This window comes from Coturnix japonica, chromosome 13 (genome assembly GCF_001577835.2).
Source record: "Coturnix japonica isolate 7356 chromosome 13, Coturnix japonica 2.1, whole genome shotgun sequence".
NCBI lineage: Eukaryota > Metazoa > Chordata > Aves > Galliformes > Phasianidae > Coturnix > Coturnix japonica.
In genome coordinates this window covers 7,033,695-7,060,465 of record NC_029528.1, presented here as the reverse complement: position 1 = coordinate 7,060,465, position 26,771 = coordinate 7,033,695, and the positions used below count along the sequence as shown (strand labels likewise).

At 41.9% G+C, this 26,771-nt stretch overlaps 1 protein-coding gene across 5 annotated transcripts in view; it reads right to left on the bottom strand.

The window, feature by feature from the left end:
- The window catches only part of SLIT3 (slit guidance ligand 3), a 424,983-nt gene that overhangs the window by 164,255 nt on the left and 233,957 nt on the right, over positions 1-26,771 (bottom strand). For 4 of the 5 annotated variants that reach the window (XM_015875943.2, XM_015875942.2, XM_015875944.2 and 1 more), the window contains exon 7: positions 2,093-2,164. In XM_015875943.2, coding sequence (XP_015731429.1) covers positions 2,093-2,164 — 72 coding nt within the window. Of the gene's footprint in view, positions 1-2,092; positions 2,165-13,594; positions 13,666-26,771 lie in introns of those variants that run through there. The other variant, XM_015875947.1, reaches the window with a different exon arrangement.

Here is a 26,771-nt window from a genome sequence, read left to right as displayed (position 1 = left end):
AGTTGAATATGCTCTTTATTTTTCCTGCTCTGTTTATCCACAAAACCACCACAGCAAAGGCAGCTGTGGCACAGGCAGCCCAATACGTCCTGCTAATGGATCTCTTAATGTGTAAAAGAGGTATAGAGGGAAAACACCTCCCGCACCATTCTGGGCCTTAGCTAGAGAGGGCTTGTCCATGCTTGAGGGACATCCAGACTAGGGATTCCCTTTAAGATCTTCTAAAAGTATGTCTAAATGTGAAACTTTCTGAGAAGGCAGAAAAGTAGATGAGCATTTAAGGAAAGTGCAGAGCTGTAATGATCCATTTGACTTCAGTTTGCATCCACAACCAAGAGATTAAACAGTGGATGTTGCTCAGCCATTGTGCTTCAGATAGGTATTTCATTTCAGGAAGACTGTTCCTTCCTTGGGGCTGTATATTAATGTGGGAGAAACAAGTTACTAAGTGAAATAAAGCCCAGGAAACTGGAGAAAATGCTACAGTTTTCACTTCCCCACCCCCCAGAAATATTCATATAAATGCTTTTCATAGGTGAACAAAAGCTGGTGAGTTTTATGCCTGCTCAGTTCCTATGCATCTGAATACAACTTGGTTAAATCTAAGCAGCATTAGCCTAAAATCTGAACAGGAGATATTCAGAAGGTATTATATAGCTATGTAAATTTGCTTTATCAATGATTATAATTAATAAAATATTATTTCTGAGAAGTGATGATTCAGAAACAGAAAGAGATTTTAAATAGGAAGAAGCTGAAGAAATTAGGAAGCATTATTCAACTCCTTTGCTTGTATTACATTAATTGCTATTTTGATGATTTTTCTCTGACTCTGTTGAGACAGATGGAAGGAAATACAGAAAATTAAAACATTTTGTTGTATTTCCAGCTGCCTATGCAGGTTTTTTAATTCCTACACTGTATTCCTGGAAAGGAAACTGCACGTTACTTGGCAGTCTTTGGAGACCAAAACATGCCACTCGATATTGATGAAACTACCTTCACAGAACATAAGGTGAATGAATACAAATGCAAGTTTGTAAAGGTGCCCTTTTAGCCACAGACCCTAAATTAAATTTCCAGCAAATCCTTTTAGAGTGGGTCAGCATTCATGTTATATAAAATGTGGCTCTCAGAATTCAATATAAAAGCTTCCCTTTATAAATCCTATTTATGACTTCCTTCCTTTTTTTTTTTTTTTTCTTTTTTCCCCTCTATTTTTTTTTTCTTCTTCCCTTAATTACAGCACAGAAGGATTAGTCAGTGTAAGCCTCCAGGGAGCTATATACAAAGCCATCTCCGAAATTAAACTAAAAGGAAAATGGCAGATCACATTGAGCTCTGGTAACAGACAAGACTGATTGATCTGAAGAAGCCAAGCAAATTTTCTTGCACCATTGTGGTTGAAGGAGAAAAGTCAAAAGCACAGGATCCTCAACCCTACCTTTATCTGCTTTATCCATTCTCTTCTAAAAAAAAATAAAATTAGTTCTCATTTAATTACTTACATTAATTTCTGTGAATGTCAACATTTAACAAAGTAAATGTAAATGAGAGGCTATCATTCACAGAGTGACACGAGTCAGAGGCATTTCCTTCAACTCAGCTAATTTTCCTGAGATGACTTTACATACACATATGTGGCACCCCTGTCCCATTTTCTTTCTCAGCTGCAAGACAAAAATTCAGTCTGGTTATTATTACCTTTTCTTTACATTTAAGAGCAAATGCATCTTGTTTGGCTCAATATTTTGGAGGTCAAAACAAAGTGACTTTCTGTAAGCATGATTTATCCTGAAGCTGTCTATTACCTAAAGGAATAATTTATTTGAAGAAAATGCTATGGCTAAATTCCAGAGATGCACACAGTCTTATTTTAGAGCCTTTCTATTTTCTTCCAGTTAATCCAATCAGAGCCTTTCCAATGGAATGATGATCAGCTGTAGAAAAATTGATTTTCTGATCCCTGCCCGCCTGTTTGAGCAGGGCCACGCTGCAGGTTGAGGCCTGGCTCTGGCCCTCACATGATGACAAATATTCCAAGTGCTGGCTTAGCCCATTATTATTACATTCAAAGATAGATATTACTCACAGAGTCCTGATCTTTGGCATGTGATTGAAACTGGTAACAGGAATGCGGGTGATGTTGTTGTTGTTGAGAGTACTGTTGGGAAAAAAAGAAAGCAAAATAAATTTGCACCATAGGTCAATCAATTATTTACATCTCTGCACTAACACTATTCACAGAAACAAGCTGCTTCAACTCATACAACAAATCTGCTTGGCACCAGCAGTAAGCTGTGCTGACCAGTGCCTCAGACAATTTTTGACATGTCAAGATAGATATTTTTAGAGCAAATAACTGTATAAAAATGGATGAGGGTTACTATTTACTACATCCACGCACCAGGGAGTACAGGAAACGAGTTTCTACCTACTACGAAAACAGACGCAGACTTTTTGAGCTGTTGGGGCTGGCTGACTGGAAACACGTCAAATTTGTGTGCCTCAAAATGAAAGCTTTGGACTTGAAGTGCTCTTACTCAAAATGAGAGCTGCTGCCTCACACAGCTTGTTAACGCAGCCGGCTCACCCAGCCAGACAGCTCAAATGGACTTCCCAAAAACACACGGGCAGATGGGTACGATCTCTTTAGTTTCCTTATGAAAAAAATATGTGGAAAGTGGGAAGGACTGTAATAAAGCAGGCCACAACCCAGGCATTTAAGGATTTCTGCTCCTCTATCAAAGCAGAGCTTAAAGAGAAAGAGCTTGAAGAGAAAATGATCTCAAGCTGCTGGTAGGGACCCCCTTAATGCTTCTTATGAAAAATGAACTGACTACATTATCATCAGCTGTATGTGCTGCTCCCATTTACGTAGCTCCTAATTATATCAATGACTCTCCAGCAAATTGGAAGCTATAAAGTTGATCAAGATGGCACAGGAAATGGAAAGCGCTCTAACAAGGCATAATTACCATGCTCAGGGCTTCAAATGTGCAAACACGGAGCCCGTTTGCCATGAGACATGTCAGCAGGCCTCGTCCCCTGGCGCTGCTGCAGCGTCCCCACAGTATGGCGGCACGCAGCAGGCCCTGCTCCACAGGAAGGCCCAGCGCTCTGCAGCAGCACTGGGGCTGTAGGCAGTGCTTTGGTGTGTGTCCGTGAGTGAGGTGGGGGAAGTATCTGCTGAAGCACCACGCTACTTACTGTTCCATGAACTATTCTGTTGTTTTGACAATATGCATTTACACGGGACATTTAATCAAAAGCTCTTGAAAAGGTTTTCAGAACTCAGCTAGCCTTCTCGGCCATGTGCCAAGTTAAAAACATTTCACAGTTCTGCCCTGAAATCCCTTGGCAAAGCCGTCGTCCACAACATTAGCAGATTAAAGTTAAATTAGATTATATCACACTACCTTTGCCATTACTTGATTACTTTGTTTGGCTGATGATGTGGGATGAACACTTCTTGTGGACAGTCAGCCAAACCAAGCACGTACAGCAGAACTTCCACACGTGAACAAGGTTACGTTCGTGTATACAGCACATCCAACCCTCAATATATTTATTTGTGATTTGTACCACATCCATGTTTGAAAGTTCAAATGGCTCTCACAAATGGAATTTCTAATTGAACCAGTATTTTCCACAAAAATAAACATGTAATTCACCCCCTGCCTCAGCTGCCTGATATGTAAAAATGAACTACACACCAATAAATAACAGCAGTGTGTAAAGTCGGCTTACAAAAATTAAGTGACATACACATAGCTGATGTTCCAGTAGGTCACACATGGCACTACAGGATTCAGTGGAAGCCATGGGAATTCAAAGACTTTGCAGTGATTTCAGGATACAGGCTGGATTCAGGCAGAACACAATGTGGCAGGGAGCTCCCCTCTGCCAAGGGCACAGAACATATCCCTGTCTCCCAGCACAATTCTTCATCTCATGTGGAAAGGTCAGCGCCTTTACTACAGTTTGATGATTCAGAAATATTTTTAAATTTCTTAAAATATTTCTGTTTAATAGACAAAGCACAACTTTAATCCATACAGCATTTCTGCTTGCAAAATGTTAGATGAAGGAGGCTTAGTCTTTGCCCCCAACATGCAAAGGGATCCCATAATTCATCAATGAATGCATAACCCTCCTTCTAAGAATCCTATGTCTGTGTTAAATTTATATACTCCTTAAACAAAAATTTCAAGGATAAATCTAACAGTTAACTATTGCAAAGATGACTTACTAATATATTATTTCATTGATATTTAAATGTTAAATATAATGAAGGCAATAAAGCACCTACAATAACAGCAATTATTTCAGGACAAAAAGGCCAAACGCTGCAAAGGGCACTAATTGACAGTGAACTGCAGGCACTACAGCTGAGCTGCAGCTGAAGTAATCTAACACACTGCTGGTTGCACAGCAGGCAATGCCCCAGCATGGGGAGAAGAACAGTTTGGCTTCTGAACAGGGACATACCAGGGAGAGGAGTGCTCCAGAGGCATTTTGTAAAGCTTTCTGTCATGCACATGAAGCCTTCCCAGTTAACGATTTTAATGGCATGACTCCTGATGGGAAAGCACACGCTAGTGCAGCAGCTTTAATGTGAAAGGAAAAATAAATTCCACTTCATTCATTTGCTAGCAGCTTCAAGGCCCCACTCTCATTTCTACCCGACTAAGATTAAATTCTATCAGAAAAGATGCACAAATATCAGGAAGTTATGGAAAACAGAAAACTGCCAGAATCTCTCAAGTCCTCCAGTGTGGTCTGGGAAATCATGGAATTACAGAATCATGGAACGGCATAGACCGAAAAGTACCTCAAAGAACATTCAGTTTCAACCCCCCTGCCATGGGCAGGGTCACCAACCACCAGACCAGGCTGCCCAGAGCCACATCCAGCCTGGCCTTGAATGCCACCAGGGATGGGGCATCCACAGCCTCCTTGGGCAACCTGTTCCAGTGTGTCCACCACCCCACAATTGAACGACTTCCATCTAAACTCCCTTCTAAACTTGTGCTGCTGGGTTCTCCCCAGCCTCGTGCCTTCCTCCTCTTCCACAGCCCAGATACTCTTGTCCCTTGCACTGTCCTGTTAGTCAGAAGTCCTCTCCCTGTAAACTATTTGCATCCAAAATGCTGAATCAGGAAACTGAGGTTACATAAAATATTATTTATGCCAGCAAACATCCCACCTTGAGCCGTGATCCTTGTCAAATCCTGCCAGCTAAGCAGAAGCAAACTGCAGCAGTCCTAAGGGTCCTCCAAGGACTACTTGGAAGACACATAACTTGGGATCAGCAGCCTTTGAGGTGGTACATCCTCCAGTGATACGTACTGTCACAGTCCCACTGATTTCAATTTACAACCCCAGAGGAACTCCTTCCCTAACTCACTTTTCTGCCAGTAGCCCAAACTGGGCATAAGCACGCACGGTTCAGCGTTCTTCTGTCTGAAGAACAAAGCTGATTTATAGCCCTGACTAATCTGGTTTTTGTAAAGGAAAGAATGTTCAGTTTGCAATCCCACCATGACTTGATAGCAATACCTGTTTCACAAATTCCTTCTTCAAATTTAACAGCATACAGCTGCAGTTCTGTTGTTTGCCTTGCTCCAAACTCACATGCACTACTGTAGTTCACTGACAAAATCATTAATTCTACACTAAGTGTAATTAAATCAAAATCGCCAACCCACAGAAATGTCTCTGGTGTGTGGATTGCTGCTTTTGTTTGTTTTCAGATAATATTGGTACATTGTCCCTGTTCATTGCAGGGAGTTGGACTAGATGACCTTTAAAGGTCCCTTCCAACTCTAGGGATTCTATGGTTCTGTGAATAGTTTTTACTCATTTCTCCACACTCTTGTATAGGAATACAGGTGTTCAGGTCTAAATGAGAGAAAGAACTGCACTCCTAATGCTAGAAAAAATGACACAGCTTTTATGGAAGACAGTTTGGGGAGAGAAAAAAAAAAAAAAAAAAAAAAAAAGAAAGGATTTACATTTTGAATCCCACTAATTATACAAATATCCTGTTTAAAAACCTCAGGAACTGTAAGCATCCCTTGGCGGAATTCAGAGAGAAATCCCCGGTTGTCAGACCAACAGTTACACATGCTCAGTTCTTTAAATTACAGAGTATGAAGAGATTTTGTTTCTCTTACTTGGAATTAAATTAGTGATATAATTAAGAGCATATAATGAATATCAGAATGATTGCTGACTTATTCATCTAGAATAATAGTACTTTCATTACAGTACATCTCCCGCTCTGTTCCAGTTAAGTACTGAAGAAGCATCTTCTGGCAATGATGTCAGAAAAATGTTAAATAACATAACAGAATTATTTGAAATGTTAACTATTTCATTGCTTCAATTAGTACTTCAATAAGTAGAATGCACATTAACATTCTCCAGTCACATTGGTTTCATTACACTGATGACAGTGACAATACCCGATGCATCTCAGCCCCAAAAAAGTTACGTTGTCCTATTTTGTTATTGACAAAAGGTAAAAATTGTTATACAAATACCAGTTTCCCTGAATCCAAGACATATTTGTAATGAGCACTGGTACAACACCTAATTGCTTCCTGTTTACAGTCTGAACTGAATTCAAATTAAAGAGATTTGGAAAACCTGTCATATTAGGGCAGAATTGAAGACATCCTGTGATTTTTGACTGCAACAGAGACTGATTTGCTCTCACATTCCATTTGGGCAGCTGATTAGCACAAACAGCTAATCAAATTGAGAAATTATATGGTAGATTAAATTTCTGATTAACACTTTTGTCCACGCCTTAACGAACATCTCCCACAGTTACCAGAGGTTGCTGTGGTGGCCATTCAGGTTTTTTATATACACCAGGATTCTGTTGGGTCACAGTTTGCAGCATTTGCAAAATTCTCAGCCAAAAAGAAATCATCAGGCCCACAGACACTCATACCCAGCTGAGAAAGAAAATCTGAAGTTACTCAAACCAATATGCATACAATCAAATCTAGCACTGTGCTGTACAGCGCCAAGTAATGTGATAGGTAAAAGGAAAAAGATCTGAAAAGGAGCCAGATTGTTTATTGTGTTTTTTGTTTTCCATGCTTCTACCCTTAGGAGACAGAGATTCTTTACAGGTTTCTAAAACACATCATTTGATAGCAGGAATCCTGCAAACAACAGCCCTCATTTGGCAGCATGCTCTTTGGTGTATCTGTGGGCTTTGTGCTAAGCAAACAACAACGCGCTGCAGAAAGAATAAGGTGCTGAGCTACCTCTCTGTGAGATAAACCCATATTGTGAAAGTGAGCCTGTGAGATGTGGGCTGTGAGCCTGGAGCAGACAAGCAAGGCAGGCAGGCTGGGTGGGAGCAGCCGCGTCAGGCAGTGCAGCACTGGTAGCTAACAAGTCTAACGTTTCCTTCTGTCTCCTTCAATTACACCACGGCTTTATCACAGTGTGCTCATTGGCTGTGTATGTAATCCGTGTGTTGTGTGTCCATAACACCATGTAATTGGGCCTAATGTAAGATTATTATCTATGTGCATGCAATGGATAGCTACAAATGGCGTATCCGCAGGCTTGTAACATTCCCAAGAGTGAATTACTGTCATACTTCACATGCACTACTTCTCCCATAACTGCCATGGTTTACAGGCTTCCTATCCCCAGTGCAACTATACATCCAGTAAAAGAGACTAGAAAATTTATTAAGATTTAACCAAGGCATCTCCAGGCATAATTAAACCTCTCATGTAAATAGTTTTCATGATAATGTCATTTCTGTTCAGACGTGGGTGAACTGATGCAAAAAAAAAAAAAAAGAAAAAGATTGAGCAGCTCACCCCAGATTGCCAGTGAGGATGGGAAGAGAACACAGCGGTGCTGTGATGGGTTCTGACAGCAGGACATCCTCAGCAAGTCTGCAGATGACACCAAGCTGTGTGTGCAGCTGGATATACCCGAGGGACAGGATGCCATCCAGAGAGACCTAGACAGGCTGAGCAGTGGGTCCAGAGAACCTCATAAAGTTCAACAAAGCCAAGTCTGGCACCTGGGTTGAGGCAATCCCTTGTTATCAGTACAAGGTGGGGTTGTAAAGACAGAGCACAGTCCTGCTGAAAAGGACCTGTGGCATAGGTGGATGGTAAGCTGGACATGAGCCAGCAATGTGCCCTCGTATCCCAGAAAGCCCGCTGTATCCTGGACTGCATAAACACAGCGTGGCCAGCAGAGTGAGAGAGGGAATCTGCCCATCTGCTCTGCACTGTGAGACCTCACCTGGAGTACTGCATCCAGATGTGGAGTAATGAACACAGGAGAAACACAGACTGGTTAGAGTGCATCCAGAGGAGGGGCACAGAAATAGTCCAATGGGTGGAACACCTCTCCTACAAGGATAGGCTGAGAGCTGGGGCTGTGCAGCCTGAAGATGAGAAGGCTGCCAATAGCAGCCTATCAATATCTAAAGAGGCTGTACAAAGGAAGGAGACAGACTCCTCATTGGGGCCTTCTGTGACAGGACAAGAGGAAATGGTTTCAGACTAAAGGAGGGGAGATTTACATTGTATATAAAGAAGATATTTTTACAGCAATGTTGGTGAGGCATTGGCACAGGTTGCCCAGAGAGGTAATGGATGCCCCATATGTGGAGACACTTAAGGTCAGGCTGGACCTGTGAAGGTCCCTTCCAACTCAAATGATTTTATGATTCTATAACAATTTCTGAGCTTTGCGGACGAGCAGAGAGCTGGTACAGCATAGAACTGGATGCCCCTGCTTTGGGGTGGGACACAATGACACCTTCAGATCCCTGACAGCCTTGAAACACCCTTTAGTAGAACTAACAGCATGGGCAGCTTACCAGTTCCAAAAACTGAATCTAAGCTATTTTTAGCAACAAAACTAAGACTTGATTAATGTTTGTAATTAACTCAGAGTCTGTAGAAAGAAAGGAGCTGTATTTTCAGAAGTTGTAAAGAGCTATTTTTCAGGTCAGGAGGAATTTGCATTAAATAAAATATTTACTACTTCTCATGGCCTCTGATGAAAAAGCAAAATGGCTTTGGGACTCGATCCCTCAGCACTGAGCATCCAGGATTTGCTCTTGTTAGGCACAAGGCAAAGCTCCGCTGGATCCGTCAGTCTGCTGAGTCCCGGGCCCCTCTTTGACTCAGTCCTCTGATCTCCCCACAGTCTGTTTAAATTAAAGCCCACAACTACCGTGCGAGCATATAATGAAAGCAACTGATGCTGCACTGATTAATCCATTACTCGGAACTGTTAGAAAACATAATGATCTCACAAGGGGCCTTATTCACTGACATACAGCAGTAGAGCTCTGATCTGACACCTCAAATTAGCAGCAAAAGCAGTAACAGCTGGGATTTTGTCTCAATATTTGTACCCAACTCTAAAATGAGTTGGCGCTACACAAGTGCTACTTTTAAACATAATGTAAGCCCAAGAAAAAAATTTTCTAAATAGTCTCCAGGTGACACGCAAGATCCACAGAAATAAATAAGAATAACTAGTTGCCAATCTGGTTTCTGTTCTAGTATTTCATTGACGTGCTCACAAATGCTCTCATCACAGCGACATGAGAGGCTCCAGCGTCATTAACTCAGGAAGCTGACATCAGAAACATGATGAGTTTGAGGACATTGAGAAAAGAAAATGTTCTTTTTGGAAATGCATGGAAAAAAAAATAAAATAAATCAGCTTTGCCTGGAAATACAGACAAAACTGACAGCAACAGTTATTGCTACAATTCTGTGACTCTTTCTACTCTACGACTGATTTTCATGTGTGTATAACTTTCAGATTTTAGCTATTCAAGCTTATTAAAAAGGCCAGATGTTTGTGGCACATAGATTTTCATGTTTTCTTTCCCTTGCAGGAGCGAGATTGCTTTTAAAAATATCAGACTGTAGGGAAAATGAGCTTTAGAAATAAAGTTGTTGTTTTGTTGTTGTTTTTTAACAAAGTGCTCTGTTATATCCCCAAGCACTGAACTTCTATCTGTCCTGCAATGGTTTAGCATTTAGTCAACCTGCAAGAAACCAATCATGTTCATCTACAGCAACAGCATTAGGCCACATTAACTGAAGTGTACTGTCAGTGCACTAGCTCTCCCTGGAGACCATGCCCTGGCTGGAGCCTCTGGGGCTGCAGCTGAGTAACTGGTTGAGCAAACGTTCTGAATAAGGGAGCTGGGACTGGGAGTCAGCGTAAATGGATAAAAGAGGAAAGAAGCAAGTCATGTGTGTCTGTACAAAGATCGCATTGTCATACATACACAAATGGGAGCAATATTAAAGACAATGTGACAATGTCTGGTGACTGGTGCTGAAACCTTTCATGTACCTTAAATCCTACACTTTTGTTTTAGGTGCACATACATTATAGACTTGAATTTACTTACACCAACATGCAAATAATGATAAAACAAGATGAAGTAGACCATAGAATAACAGAATAGAAAAAAGTAAAACAAGTGTGCCCCGGTGGCGCAGTGGTAGAAATGCCGCTTTGCAACACCGGGGCCCGGGTTCAAATCCCCCTGTGGCGCAAGTGGTAGAAGTGCCGCTCTGCTACACGGGAGGCTCAAATCCTGGGGGTTGGACTCGATGATCTCTAAGGTCCCTTCCAACCCACACAAGACTATGATACTATGATGATATGATAAGGTACATTGAAATATAAGAAAGGTTACAGAGAATCAGGGGAGACAGTTCATTTGGTTGTGAGCTTGGCTACATGTCAAGACAAGAACTGCCACTCACACGGTCTTAGATGAGACATATTCTCACTTCCCCTTAATGAGGTTTCTGTTTCTATGAAGGGAAGGACACATCCATTTTTCCACATAATCAAATCATTTCTATTAGTTGTACAAAATGCAGGTACCAGTTGCATCCCCTGATTCCTTCTGATTCCCATTCTCAGTGAGGGTTGAAAAAGCTTTTCACAGTAATTTCAATCAGCTTTTCAATCTTTTGCAACACCTTTGAATTCTAAGCAGGAAATACAGATTCAATACAGCCTGAATGGATTTTTTTTTGTTGTTGTTGTTGTAAAAGTATCAAAACAAGCAAAGACAAAAGAACACAAGCTAAAACTACTCAGCTACTGCTTTATTTTAAATTGAGCATTCTCCAATGGGCTATTTTTCTAGAGTAAAAAATGACACAAGAAATATTGCCCTTACTTATTTTTGAATCAGAAAATTTTCTCAAGTGTTTGCTCCAAGCCTACCCATTTTTCAATGCATCGTATTGGGAATGATGACAGCAGCTCTAAGCCACGGCTACCTCTACAATTTTCTGCAAACCATGAATAAATGCTCTACAACATCAGGCTGGTTTTGATTTGCACAACTAATACATGGGAAACAAGTTCAACTATCACAATATGCAGATCCAGGCTGGATGTGGCTCTGGGCAGCCTGGTCTGGTGGTTGGTGACCCTGCCCATGGCAAGAGGGTCGAAACTGGATGTTCTTTGAGGTCCTTTTCAACCCAGGCCATTCTATGGTTCTGTGATTCTCATTCGTCTGTCAATGACCACTGAATGATTTTAGCAGGTTCTGAATCTAATTCTTGCAGTCCACTTAGTCTGATACACACATTTTCCTCAGAGCTACAGGGACCAAACACATCAACATCAAATCAATTTCAGCACCTAGAATTTGTAGATTCATTTGAAAATCCATTGTTTGACAAATTAGTATAATTAAAATAATAACAGAAACATATATCTGTAATAGAAATTAGTGTTTAAATGGATAGGTTTTTCTTTTTTCTTTTTTTTTAGGGTTCTACAGAGATCTCTTATTAAATATGGATCTTAGTGTTCACAACCACATGCTTGTCAGATTCTGCATTTTATAGATTCTGTGTTAAAATCAATGGAAACTGGATTGTGCCTTTATGCATACAGAAGTTTGCAAGCCTACTGGTGTGTATTTATGGAAATTATGAGAAAGAATCAAGACAGAGTTTAATGCATCTGCACTTTGGCGAAATAAAGCAAATGTTTAGCTTCCTCCTGGAACAGTTGCTTTTGGTTAGTCCTTTCTCATGCTAGAGCAGCTTTATACACATAGACTGATTCAAATTAACACTATCCAACTCCACAGTCTGAAAGAAGCAAGTAACTTTTGCCATTTGTTCAGGCTGAAGGCATTTGCTGATGGTGATTGCTATCACTGGGGTAGAAGGTTTCAGCACTGAGTCGGCTGAGAGCTGTGATTTCCTTACAGGACCTCCACTGAAAGAAATCAAATTTGGATCAGAAAAAAACAGTATCATTCCTGTATTTTAACTGTAGTGGATAAGCTTCCCTACTATAGCAAACATAACATACCGAGAAACAGAAAAGACAGTTCAAGCAATGGACCTATAATGGAATGGCTGCCTGCTCATATAGAGAGCAAGTGACAAGAAAAAGGACTTGTGAATCCAGTGAAAGGAGCAATGTGACAAAATCCTACCTGTGGGATTCCCGCTGTGCCTGCCTGGTGCCACTTGGTCAACTGCCGCAATGCGGCACTGCGGTTCCCTGCAAGTCCCATGTTGGCCACTAGGACTGAGGGAGGGACCCTCAGTGCACCACAGGGCAGCTGCTCAGGAGGTACATGTATAGCCATGAGAAATGGCACTGGCAGCAGTTTGGTGTCAGTGCAAAAGACTTTACAAGATCCTGTTAGAAAGCAGGTGCCTGGTACCACAGGGCATGGGCTGCCAGAACCCTGTGTTTCTGTGGCCCTGTAGTGGCAGACTACAGGTCCTGCACGGGCTTGACGCTTCTCACACCTCGCCAGAGCTGCCCCTGTTTCCCGCACCCACAATCTCTGCCCCGGGACTATTAGCATTCCCACTGTGAAGGCGGCAAGAGGAGACCCTTAACAGCAACAAGAACATTACAAAGGGCTGCAAGGGGCTGCACAGCCCATCTCCTCCTCCAAAAGCCACCAGAGGAAGGAAAAGAAGCAAATATTTCATAGGAGGAATTTACATCTCTAGTACCAGAATCCCCACCCCAAAATGGGAGAGAGACAGATACACTTTAGGAGAATAATTTTAGATGCTAACAGTACGCAGTGCCCCTATTGGCAACTCATACATGGTGAAAGTTAGGATTAATATATAGTCTAATATAAATCTTGGTGAATGAAATAGGGAACGTGTGATATACGTATTCTGTGAACTCAGACCAGTATGCATGAACAACTGTTCACAAAAAAAATTACCTTTTATAGAGAAAAGAAAGGTTTTGAAAGAACTAAGCCAATACATAGTTCCTAGACAAGGGCAGTTGCACGTCTCTTGCTGAAGCTGGAATGGGGTCTGCTTTCCATCAGGAATTAAACATCAAGTTTTTCTTTCAATAAAACATTAGACAGCATTTCTGTGGGTTGCACAAGAAAACGTCAATATGTTTAAAAAACATATATTTTTCAAAGTTTTAAACTTCTCCCAAACACCACCTGCCCATGAGGAGCAACAATACCTGCTTATATTCATGCATGCATACACAATCAAGGTAAGGAACCGAAATGATTTGAATATCAAATACTCACAGTGTTACAATGGCGTCCAGTCCATAGAGTGAAAAAGTGCAAAATAAAATAGACATGGAAAAAATTCAAAGCGCTCGCGATCTGTTCAGGAACATTCTACAGGCGCATTCTACAGCAGCTAAATAAAGGGAGTCAACTGCTCCCTGTATATGAATGTTTCCCTGGAATATCTGTACCCATACCAAATAAAAGACCATTGCGGATGGTCTGCCCTAACTACTTCAGCCTAAGGATCAGCTGAGGCTCCTTGCTGGGTTTCTGACGCCCTAGCCGCAGACGGGGAGACCCAAGCCTTTTAAGACATGGCTGGAATTGCCCAAGGAGCCAGTCAGCAGCCGGGGGGTGCTCATGGGCCCCCCCTCCCAGAGCCCGCCCAGCTGCAGCCCCTCACAGCAGCAGGCTGCGGGCGGCCTTCAGGCACGGGGCTGCTGCAATGCGGCAGTTCCGCCATCACGGGAGCAAGTCCAAGGCTGGAAGCCACGAGCAAGAGCTGTCTCCCCACCCTCCTTTCTGCCTGCACCACCAACACAGCACTCTGGTGACACATACTATCTAGGATCGTGGTGGCAAAAGACGCAAAAGCAAATCTGAACAACCAATTTGGCGATCAAAGACCTTGTTTGGTGTATGCTCCTGTATCTTTTCCTCATGGCCACCAAATTCTCCTCCACAGCCAGCTCCTGTCTGCCATTCGAACCACTGACAGCCCGCACTGGCCACCACCATGAAGGAATGTGTGCCATTTTTAAAAGACACCAGTGTTCTTTATTTCCCTCTGTGCCTTTATAGGGTCACCACACTTGACGCTTTCAAATGACCAAGCTCATTTCTGAGGTATCCCTGAACTACTCAAGAGCAACATGCTATGTTACAACAAAAGGTTCCTAGGCACCTTTACAGCATTCAAAAACATCTTGCTCCTAAGTCTCTGCAAATGGCCTCAGTGTGGCCAGCATCACGCTTATGTACCAAAACATCTTCAGATCACCCACCCCAAAACAGAAACCCAACAAACATTTCAGAAGCATCAAATCACTTAGCACAAAATTGCCTCACTTATGATAGCACAAACAACATAGAAATTGGGATTATTTGACTCCAAATTACTTCAAAATCATTTCACACTTCTTTATGCAGCTCTTACATTTTCTTGTTTGTTAAGCAGAACTGGATATGATACATAAAATGTCTAAATTACACAGACCTTTCAAGTTTTGAAAATTATTTTCCATGCATATAACCACAAAAATCAAGTCTAATTAAAACATATATGTTCTTTACAACCAGTGCGTGTCACGCATTCATAATATGCACCTGTATTTTATGCATAACCTTATGAATGGCAAGGAAAAAATGCACTAATTGGTTTTAGGACTGAAGAAGTTTCCATGCATGTACTTCTTAGATACTAACATAATTATCTACCTTATTTCCAAGACAGACATCTACATATTATTGTTTTGAATTCCAGTTTACTACGGGTACAATATTACTGTCCAAGCTAAAAATGTTGGAAAACGCTAATAGTAAGTAATGCATACTACCCTGGTCCCAGCAACTGCATTTCAAGGTTACACATCAGACAACGTGGCACACTAACAATTTGGTACACAGAGCTCTCATCGAAACTGCGCTCTACATTTCCAGAGAAACAGGATTTTTGAGCCCTCTCCTGTATAAGGACTGGTAGAGCTCACAGCTTCTCTTTGTTCTACCAGCACAAGAGGCAAACGTAGCCACTGAAACAAGTAAACCATTGAGTCCCCCTGCAGATCATAAACCACACCTTTAACCACATGCAGAACAAAAGAAGACCAACTTTGTATGCTATGAATTTGTTTTTTAAATTGTTATTGCATTGATTGATCCCAGATCAGCAGCAGTTCCTTCATTTACCACCAGCTTCGGGCTCAGTGCCTAGGAAGGGCTGGAGACACCCTGGTGTTGGTGTGCCAAAGGCTTTGCCATACGCGCATGCAACTTCCTCTCCCCACCAAAATGCCTTATTAATACCAGCAGGACCCAGCTACCATAGCATGGTCATTCAGCTTCCCTGGGGAGTCACACAAAGAACAAATTGCAAGTTATGGCATAAAGTGCCTAGTCATCTCCCTGGAACTTGTTACTTCCCTTCATAACTCCCTTATCAGCTCAATTTTATCTGCAAGGAGCTTTGTTGCTATCATAGTCTTCTGCTCAGCTTCTGGATAAGGTGTTCGTCTGCATATCTGCATTAAATACACAGTTGAGTGTCTCCGGGATTAAGTCGTTCACATTCACTTGACTTTCAGCAGTCAAAATGCTTGTTCTACATCTTTTATATTACTGACAAAGGAACTGTATTAGTCAAAGGGGAGGCAGGGCAGGTCACAAAATGAGCAGAGCATGCAAATGAATCAATTAATACCATGGAGGGAAGGTCTGCCAGAAACCCCCATGTCTCCTGGAGTTTTGACTTTGGCGTCTCTCAGAGCAGTGACTGCAGCACCAATAAAGGACTTACACAAGGCAAGCCATAAACCTGGGCTTTCTCAAAAAGCATATCGGTCAGTGATTCATGAATCTAATAATTCTAACCTGGCACTGCTCTTATCTTGATAAGTTCGGTAGCCTGCAGGGCTCCAGGCTATTCTCAAAGAAGAAAAAAAAAACCAAAAACCTCCAGCCTAATGGGAGCAGGAAGGGAGAATGAGCACAGCGTTCAAATACTACGTATGCTACAGGAGGGAAACATCACTTTTCTAAATATGTAATATAAGATAGCATCCATGCTGAGGTCTGATAGAAATGTTCATCAATTTGCTGGGGCATGCCCAGCACATACTGCAGGATTAGCAAAATCGTTGATCAATGAATTTATGCAAATATATTCCCCCCATAAAGAGAGAGTTACATTACATCTGTAACAGGCATCAGTGATTTTCAGAGGCCCTTGATTGCCCGCTCTTATTTTATCTCAGCTGGTCTTTGATATAAAGCCTGTCACCATGGTGCCATCTGGATAGTGTTCCTTTCACTATGCTGTACTTCCAACCTCACATTTTGTAATATGCTGTTAGAACAGAGGTTATCTCAGATTTCATTTCCATATCTTGAGCAATGATGCCAGATCTCCCACTGAAATGTATCAGCAAATAAAAAATTTCTTATCCTGCAACTGTATAAGCACCCCATCTTTCCTCATCTATCCATGTTAACTATTTATCTCAACTCTTCAGGGTCTGTTGGGTACATTACTTTCCAAAAGTTCTCCAGAAAAAGGCCTTTCTGTAGTTAATCTTATCTCCAACTTATTTATATAAAAGACAACTGAAAATAACAGCTAAGTTCATCAGGAACCTTTCTCATTCCTATAGAGATCTATAATGACACAGGAGCCAGGAAAAATGGGAAGGGAACAGAACACTGGACAGTCAAATGAGGAATGGAGTAAAGAAAACTGGAAGTTACCCTTTGTCCACTGATATCTCTGCACTCTGGGTGAACCCTTCCTCAATTGCCAAAATGACTTTTATTCTTCCTCTGACATAGTGTGACCTCCTGTGATATAACCTGCACACAGAAAACTGGGGATGCTCTTAGAAAATCCAGCCTCCATTCTGTGTTTCAGGGATTTCTACCGCTGCGCAGACAATTCAATTGCTCAAACTTAGCCAATAATTATTTCAGTTTGGTTTTTATCACACACATTATGTACATGCTGACTGATGAAATAAGATTTTTCATTTATTTTATTAGTTTATATACATTTAAGTTAACATATATCCTTAGGTTAAAAAAAAATTTAAAAAAGACCAATCATTCTAATCATCCTAATTTTACTCTACTCAAGTACGAATGTATAAAACAGCTACGCACAACATTTCATTTAAAATCCCATTTTCATTATTATATTTAGGTATTTCACTATCAGCTATAGGAACACCACTTACAGAGTTCAGATTTGATCCTGATTGCCTCAACAAATCATAATTTCCAGCAAAATAGAAGGAAATCACATTTGTGTGGCATTTTCAGGCTTTCATTAAGCAATGACATCTCATATATTTAGAATTATGTCATGACTTTCTCTCCCTGATTCTCCATGTTGGGAAAGCAAATAAAGATCTCCTACCTAGTTAAGACATGCCCAGAATAGCATTTCGAGAATAAGAGAACTGATCGTACAACTGAATTCGGCGCACCAAAGATAACAATAGGAAACAATTAAATCCTGTCTGTAACACAAAATCACAATTCCTTTTCATAGAAATTCTTAAAAGCTTGCTAGGACAAAAAAGCGGTGTGTATTATAAGCATACAGCAATTTTATTATATTTATATAATTAAATGTTGATGATGACTAAAGTTCTTATGAAGCACAATCCTTTATAGCAGGAATGCATGGGAGAGACAATAACAGCATGGCCAAGCACTGTAAGGTGCCTGCTAGGAATGGGAGTTTTACACGACGGATGGGAGAACTGCCGCCAGCCTGACGGATCACACGCATACGACACAACATGACTTGGGAGGAAAGAATATACTCAAGCCCTGATATAGCAACTGTAATTTCTAAGATTCTGATTGTCTTCATTTTAAGATCTCAGAGATGGAAGGTGAGGTATTTTCATTACAACTAGTTAGTCACTTATTTTTAAGCTCAAATATTTATGGCTCACTTGGAATTTAAGTCTCTGTTTCAAACTGTTGCTGTCATTGGGATGACTGCACCCGAACCTCCTCAGTATCACCTGCAAGTGAATCACCAAGATTATTCCCACTAAAGTGCCCAGAGTTGGCTGGCGGTTTCCTGCGAGTGTGGTTTGTTGCTATGGACTCTTAAAGTGCTCATTCACTTCAAAACACAAAATTCTGGGATGGTGATTTTTTAGACTATGGAATACATAAGAGACCGAAAATAATGTGACTGACGACAAGTAAAACTCCAAGCTCTTCAGTACTACCTCTGTCCAGCAAGAACATATTTATTTCTCTTCCTCAATAAAACTGTGTCAGCAATCCTCTTCAGATTAGCTCTTGCTCTGGTAATATTTTTTGGTTTGGGATTTTTTTTTTTGCTGAAGAACTGCAAAGAACAGAAGATGTTCAGACTCAAGTCCCTGTTAGCAATCAACACAAAGCAGGAAAAACAACAGCATTTACAGTATAAAACCAGGAAAACACTCCAGGTAAATTGGCAACAATGACTCATAATTCTTTCAATCCTGCTCACATAGCACTACTACTGTGTCACCACACTGTATTCGAGCCATTCCAGTGAGGACAAACAACAAGAAGTAGATTAAAAGTGGGTGGGTATTTTTTGCTAAATTGAGCTCTGTATCTTACTGAGAAATGGATCCTAATAACCACATATTGTTCAGCACTTCCAGCCTAATGACGATAGCTCGGCCATTTGCTCAGTCCTAATGGCTTACACAGTTTGACCGGGCTTTCTGAACCACTCTGAATTTACTTCCATTTATCCACAAATCCAACAGGACTGAAAAGTAAGTTCTGAGTTCTGGAAGAGTTTTATCTCCTATGCATTGTAATGTTAAACATTTGGATGTGAAGCTATAGAGTAACAAATCTCTAACCTACAAAGCATGTATCTCACTGCCACATCCCATAAGGAATACTGGGCAATTATTCTGAAGCTTTAAAAGAACTTGCTTACAGCTACACTAATAAACATTTCTCAACAATGCTGTTATTGCAGATATTGCCACAGGACGCAACTAAAAATTGAACAGAGCAGAAAGTCTTCTAAAACCAACACTTTAGTTTGTGAAAGTTTCATACCAATTTCCTTCAGCTTTTCTCCATTCTGCTATTCCAGCAGGTTATTGCACTAATTAAGAACTCGCATCCCTCCTTCTACATGCTGTCGCTTTCTGTTGGCCGCACACACCTTTTCTTTGTGAATGTGAGAACAAACCCAGTGAAGTACTTTTAACCCTATTACAAAAAGGGGGAAAAGGAGGGATGTCAACAGGAGAAATCCCTACTTGTCAACAGATTGGAAACAAAACCTTTGTGGGAAGCCACAGAAAGCACCTGATGCAAAAAGGAATAAAACCAGGCCCTACCCAAAACTACGAAGAAGCATTTAAGTAAGCGTGTCAGTTGAGTGCCATTTCTCAGACATCATCTTCACCTTGCTGCAGACACAACGACAACCAGCAGAAAGCACAAAGCATTTTCTTGCAACGTTTTCACAACTTTTTAATCCCCAACTCACAGTCACCAATAACACTTTAGCATCTGCGTTACGGTCTACATAAGTCAGACCTCAGGATCAGCGACAACTAATGGGATTTCTGAAACACCAAAGCTCACAAAGATGTGGTCAGAAAAGTGCTAGCGTGGGGTGCCAGGCTGTACCTGGCCCTGACCCAGCATTCAGGTGAAGGCAGCAGCTTGGTGCCCTGTTTAAAGTACTGAAATTAGTCATGGATTTCTGAATCTTGGCCTCATACAACTTGCTGGTGTAGGAACTTAGAACACAGGAAAAATAAAACAGAAGCTGTAAGTGAAGCCTGCTTGCTTGAGAGGTGGAAATAAAGGACATGGACCACAGAGCGCTCTCTATTTTAAAGGAAAAATGCAGCTTCCTTCTGTTGCTTTGTTTACCAAATCACCAAGATCCTTACAGTGATGTTTTCTGAGGAATTTGAGTTCAATAAGAAGTTTAAATCAGAAACCAAAGTGCTCTTAAAGGAGGTGTTGATTTATGTTTTGGCTAACATTACGCATTTTAGCTCTTTCCTGGGTAATCCACAGAACTGCAGAGTTCTGCAGACAGGCAGGAACACAGAGAAAAGGTGCAGAATGTGTTTGAGATCAAAATGGTCACATGATTTCAGGAAGAGGAAGAAGTAAATAATTGGGTGCCCTTACAAACTGCTCACACAGATCACTTGTTTGTCTTTTGCCAGAACGATCAAATATTTTCTACGTAGTGCACTATGAGTTAAAGTATTTCTCCATAAAATACAGTGGTAAGCTCTTCTCTGAAATGTTATCTTGATGCCTTTTGGTTTCGCTTGATGATATTCTTTCATGGCTCAAATTGCTCTAATTTTTTAGCATTTATGTCTGTTTTACAACAGAGGATGTGATATCCTCCAGTGCATTAGGCAAATGGCTTTTGCTAGAGATATAAATGCCTTGGGAAAAAAAAAACAACAAAACAACACTTCAAATTAAGCTTGAAGCATCCTACTCAAATTTTGTGACTGAGAAAAATAACTGGATACTATCAATCTATTTTCTCATCTTATTTAGAATGAGATTGATTTTTCCTGTAGCATTATGCGCGTGCTGAAAATTAAAGATGCATTCAAGAACTGATGATGATGTATTTTATACAGCAGAAAGCTTTCTCTTCCCCCACCCACAAATAGATGGTATAGAAGTACCCAATTGCAAACAGAGGGGTAAATAAACTAACTTGACATCCCAGGGGGAAGGAATTCATTCCCAGCAACTATTTCAGAGCCTACAGAACTTGGTGTAGTACAAATAAAGGTTCCAAGTACCGCCCAGCATTCTGTAGTAGAGTTGTAGCACAGGCTGGCATCAGTAGAGGACTGATTCACCCTTTGTGGATATGGAAAAGCAGTCCATCACAACAAATAAGCAAATAAATGAGCAGATTTTTTGTTTCTTCCTTTCATTCTAGGACACGGGCAGATAAAACTTCATTCACAGCTTTTACCTCACTGCTTTTCCTTAAAAAGGGCTGTTAGTACAGAATTTGAACAATTGATCCTCCTGTTATCTCGGTACGAGCAGCACACAGCCTCTGACTGATAACAACATCCCAGCGTGGGAGAGCAGGACCACAGGTTCTGGGGGTGGTTATGGCAGACAGGTATGGACACAGCTCCCCAGTACAGCAGCAACTGAACCCACATCTGCTGGCACTGAAGGCAGAAATCATCCTTTCAGCCTCTGTCCATGGGGCAGAATTCCCTTTATTATCGCACAAACATTCAAAAGAGCTTCGGTGCACTGCACAGTGCCATCACTACAGCCTTGGTGCTGCTGATACACAGCAGCCACAGGCACTGTGCTGGTCCTGGTTCCTGCAGGTGCCAGGTCTGTGTGAGGCACACTTTAACCCCGTCTGCTATCTCGTACCTCTTAAGGGCAGTGCTGGCAGCAGCCTGAGCAGCCATCCCCACAGCATTTAGCACAGGCCATTTGGCTCTGGAGCAGCACCACCATCACTCTGATGGAAAGGTCTGACCAAAGGAGTGCTCCTGTGCCCCTGCCCCAGCTCCCATCCCTTCTGCCTCAGGACTGGGCACTCTCTGACATTAACACTATCAGCTCCGCAGCATTAACTTTCAGAAAAGCCTTTATCTGTTCCTCTGCTCAAACTGTATCGCTGCAGAGGTCCCTACGTGAACAAGTACCTGTTAACAATGAGCAAGTTACCTGCTCGGTGCAGAGCTCTGCTAACGCAGGGTTTCACATGACAGCAGCACTATGAATCTCATGCTTTTTCTCTGACAGAGGCGAATTTCATTGCCAAATCTCTTTTTTTTTTCCTTTTCAGTTTGCAGCTTTAGCAGACAACGTGCAAACTTTGCGGCAGCTCCGAGCTCAGCGTGCCGGAATTTTAACCCTCGGAGCAGGATCCTCCCCAAGAAGCCGACGCCAGCACCGAGCGACCCAGCCAAGCCCCGGCCATCCTCCCTCCCGCACACCGACCCCTTCCAGCATCTATTTGTCCGTGTCCGCTGTCAGACACCGCTCCATGCGAACCCGTCCCCCCACCCCCCGGCTCCGCTCCCCCCGTGCCGCTGCGGAGCGCTCCGACCGCCGGCGCGGTGCCGCGGAGCCGCCCGTTGCGGTTCCCCCGGCGGTACCGGGGGTGGATCGGTGCCGCTCCGCTCCCCGCGCTGCGGCCGCCCCAGCCCGTTCCCCCAGCACTGCAGCACCAACAGCCCCCCCCCCATCCCCCCGGCGCCCCGCACAGCCCCAACTTACAGGACTTCCAGGTCGCGCAGAGCCCGAAAAGCCCCATCCTCGATGCAGCTGATCTGGTTGTTGTCCAGTTGCCTGCGGAGAGGAAGGGAGAGGGTGAGGGAGGGCAGAGCAGCCCGGAGCGGGGCCGGGTGTCCCCGAGGCGGTGCGGGGCTCTGTGGCTGTGCCAGCGCCGCACGCTGCGCCGGAGCCTGGCAGGTCTCAGTAAATATTAATTGCGTCTTTTTTTTTTTTTCTTTTTTCTTTTTTTTTTTTTTTTTTTTTAAGGCAGAAGGGAGTAATTTCATTACATTAGGGCATCCAATCCATTATGAGCTTTCACCGTCATCTTGCTGAAACAATTTCATTAAGCTAAAGGCCTGTAAATCATTGGAGGTCACCGGGCTGCCCTCCGTGACCTCCCACAATGCCTTTTCTTCTTTTACTGGAAGTTGGAGTCCTCTGTCCTGACAGTACTAAATCTCCCGGCTTTATCTGCCCGAGAGCTGTGAGAGCGAACAGGGAATACACCAGTTCCAAATTAGACTCAACTAATCTAATTTTATAGTCTTTTTATTATTCTAAGCACCAAATGGCTGTGGTGGTTCGATGCCTCCGCGCATTGTTACCGGTCCCATCTGGTAGCCTATTCTATTGAAAGATCTCTGAGCGAATGCAAAGCCTGCCTAACTGCATCAGGGAGCGCGGCCGCAACACGGAGCAACACGGACACTCACGGCACCACGCTGCTTCCTAATGTCTCATTTAATATCTGGACTGTGGGCTTCTCCCATTTGTTTCCCTGCACGTGCATATGCATTACAATAGGTGGGGACGCAGCGGTACAGGTACATCTGCCTCTCTTATGGGGAAATTACAATTGTAAGGGGTTATCTAAAATTTAGCAATTACATTTTCAGACATACGATCTCTTGAATGTTACGCCTACAGAAATACACCTGTGTACCTCCTCATGTGGAAGCACAACGCCTGAATGTCAGACAAAAACCAGAGCAAACTCCTGGCTCTGTTTGCTCCACTGACACTGATTATCCCAGGTACGTGTTTGTGTCTGAAGACCAAAGGGAAACTGCCCTTGGTCTGGTCCCAATGAACATGATTTAAGTGCATGAAGTATCACACAAGGTCTGCTAAAAAGCTTAGCAAGCATAAAGGCAGCTGAGGTTTCTCATTGCTCTCATATCTTTGGAGAACATGCTGAATTTGGCAAAACATCCAGCAGTATCTCCTATACCGACATACACCAGGACGTACAATCATCCGGAAGGGATTCTGTAGCATGACAGTTCATGCATATTTTAAATACATATTTATGTAACTATATACATACTTACTTATTTATGTTCTCTCTGCCCCTCCCACCACCCCACAAAGGTGCCAACAGCAATGTACATCTGACTGCTGAGATGGCAAAGTGGCTTCTTCTGAGATGGCTGTTTAATTGAGTGGGTCGTTAGCATTTTTTTGCTCAGATGAAAAGAATGGGGGATTTCGGGAGGAATAAACTTAGGATGAGTTAAATATAACTCTGGATGCATGACTAAGTACTTTACACTTCAGTTGGCTTTATTAAGCATACTTTATTAAGCATAAAGCTGGCACATTCTAGCAAGACGAAGAGAAAGCAGGAGCAATTGGAGAACCACCTCTCTCTTTCCTTCTACAAGAAGTATTATATATTGCCTATTTTTATTTGAGTTACACTATAATATTGATTTTTCTGCCAGATACACTAAAACAAGCAAATAAACCCAGCATGCGACTCACAAGGCCTTCTATTTAAAGCTTCATATGCCATACATTGCTTCCCTAAAAAATGCTCCTGTCACAGATTGATTTTTGTTGAAAATGCACTATAATCTTAATCATGTTTCTATAGGTCCAATCACGCTAATGCTAACAATGAAGTTTAGCTTATGTAAATAATCCACAGGACCACTGAAAGGGAAACCTCTAGATACAGCAGAAGACCTGAACTTAGCAGGATGCTCAGTAAATTGGGAAAATACTCATTACAGATGTCAACTGACACTCAGTACAGCCTGGATCTTCAACTCCATAAACTGCATTTGTGTCTCTGGGTGGCACTCATATGTGTAATGCTCCCTGAGAGCAGCAGGGCTTCTGGCTCCTGACAGCCACTACATACAAGCACTCAGTTCTGTGCTTAACTCTGAGCACAAGAATCTCTTCCCAGAAGGGATGGAACTATTAGTTGTCTTGAAATTAAGTATGACTGCATTTAAGATCCTTTACCTTCTAATGTATTTCTCTTTGCCTAAAAGCAGAAAGTCAGTTTCTTTGCATGCACGTAGCAGCCCTGTGAGAGGCTGAGCAGATTTTACAGCTCAGAGACTGAACAGTGGCTTCCTACCAAGACAACATGTTAGTTCAAAGTTGGGAAAGACCTCACGTACAGCTCTACAGAAAACCAAAGCTGGGTGTTCAGCATATCCATGAAGGCAAAATAAAATGCACATGACATGGGCCAGCAGCCAGAATGCACACTTGAGCTGGGTTTGCTGTGCTCTTCAATGCCCAGAGCAGAGTGTTCAACATCCACCGAGCAGAACTAATAATATGCAGAGAATGTAGAAATTCAACTTCAGAAAAAATGTAAAATTCAGCATTCAGGAGCAGCTGGGCACGCACTTCCTTGAGGAATGTGCAACACCACTCCTGTTTCCTCATTACCATTCAAATGGGCACTCACCCCTCCCAAGCACCATATTACAGAGACTGGGTCAGCTGCTCCGTCTCAAAGACATTGAAAAAATGGTCTCAGCCAGCAGAAGCATTTATTCAGATTTAAACATTACTTCCATTTGTCAGAGCTCTTTCTCTTTCTAGAATAATTTTGTCTCTTTGATATTTGTCATGTATGCAGTGGTGCAATGCAGTGGCCAAAAAGAGAAGTCAGATGAAACTAGCTCAGATTTTAGTCACCATTTTTCATTGGACAAGGTTAAGTTTTGTATCTGTCTCTTCTCACTCCTGCCTTTCGCAGGAATCCAGCTCTCATCTCAGGCTTCATCTGTAACTACTTCTGAAGGGAATATGTGTTCTCAGGCCAAAAAAGTGTTACAATAGTGTGTGCAATGAATGAAGCCTCAAAGATGAAGCTGTGAGAGACAGCCAGACAGCATGGCTGGCACATTGTTAGAGCTGCAAAGCAGGGGATGAACAAGAAAACATGGCCAAATTTGTGCTTCCAAGTTTTTGCTGGGTTAGATGGATCTCTAACTTTTCCCTGGTGAAAGCACACGTTTGGGTGCCAGTGCTGAACCTCTCACACACAAGGCACAGGCTGGGATCCTGGCAGGCCAGCACACACACCCAGATGAGTTCCCCAACCAGGTGGGCAGCAGACATTGCAACAAGTACAAAGAGCAACACCAGGTAACCCCGGAGAGTGGAGCAAACACATGAGGAAGGAAAATATTTAGAGGGCATGTGGGGCTTACATGACGTGTGACACAAATGCTTGCAAATAATGCTGGAATGTATAAAATGGTCTAGAGAAAAAGGCTCCTTTCATCTGATAGAGATACAATAATAATGCCATATGTATCCAGCTTCGTGACTCCATTGCTTATCTCTGTTTCTACTAAAAATTATGATAACCACATGACTAAATTACATGCAATAAATCATTATCTATCCTTAAAATTTATATTTTAAAGCAAAAACAATGAGAAGAAAGGTTTTAAGACTAAAAAATGAGACATCACCTCTCCATGAAATGAAAAGTAATGCTGCATCCCGACAGATTTCTTTCACAAGATGCTCCGTGGTTTAGGCAAGACAAGACACTGCTCTAACAGTTAGAACACGGTTCCCCCATGTAACACCCTGGCTCAGCCATTTTGATCTGAATGTTATCTGTCAGACAGAAGAGTAACATTTCAAATAACATTTGGAAGGAATAGGATTTTATAATGCTGATATTATTTTTGCCAATTGAAACAATCCTTTAAATAGGAAGATTTAGAATTTTTGCTCCCAACAATAAGAGCTTTTAGTTTTCAAATGCCTTTGAAAGAGAAAAATCAGCAACAAAGATACGTTAATTTTTATCATGGTACTGGATTTAATATTAAAAAAAACACAAACTGCTGTAAAATATTGAAGATTTGAATTAATGCAGTAAAAACATCCCAAACTGAAATTATCTCATCTTTGACTGACACTGAAA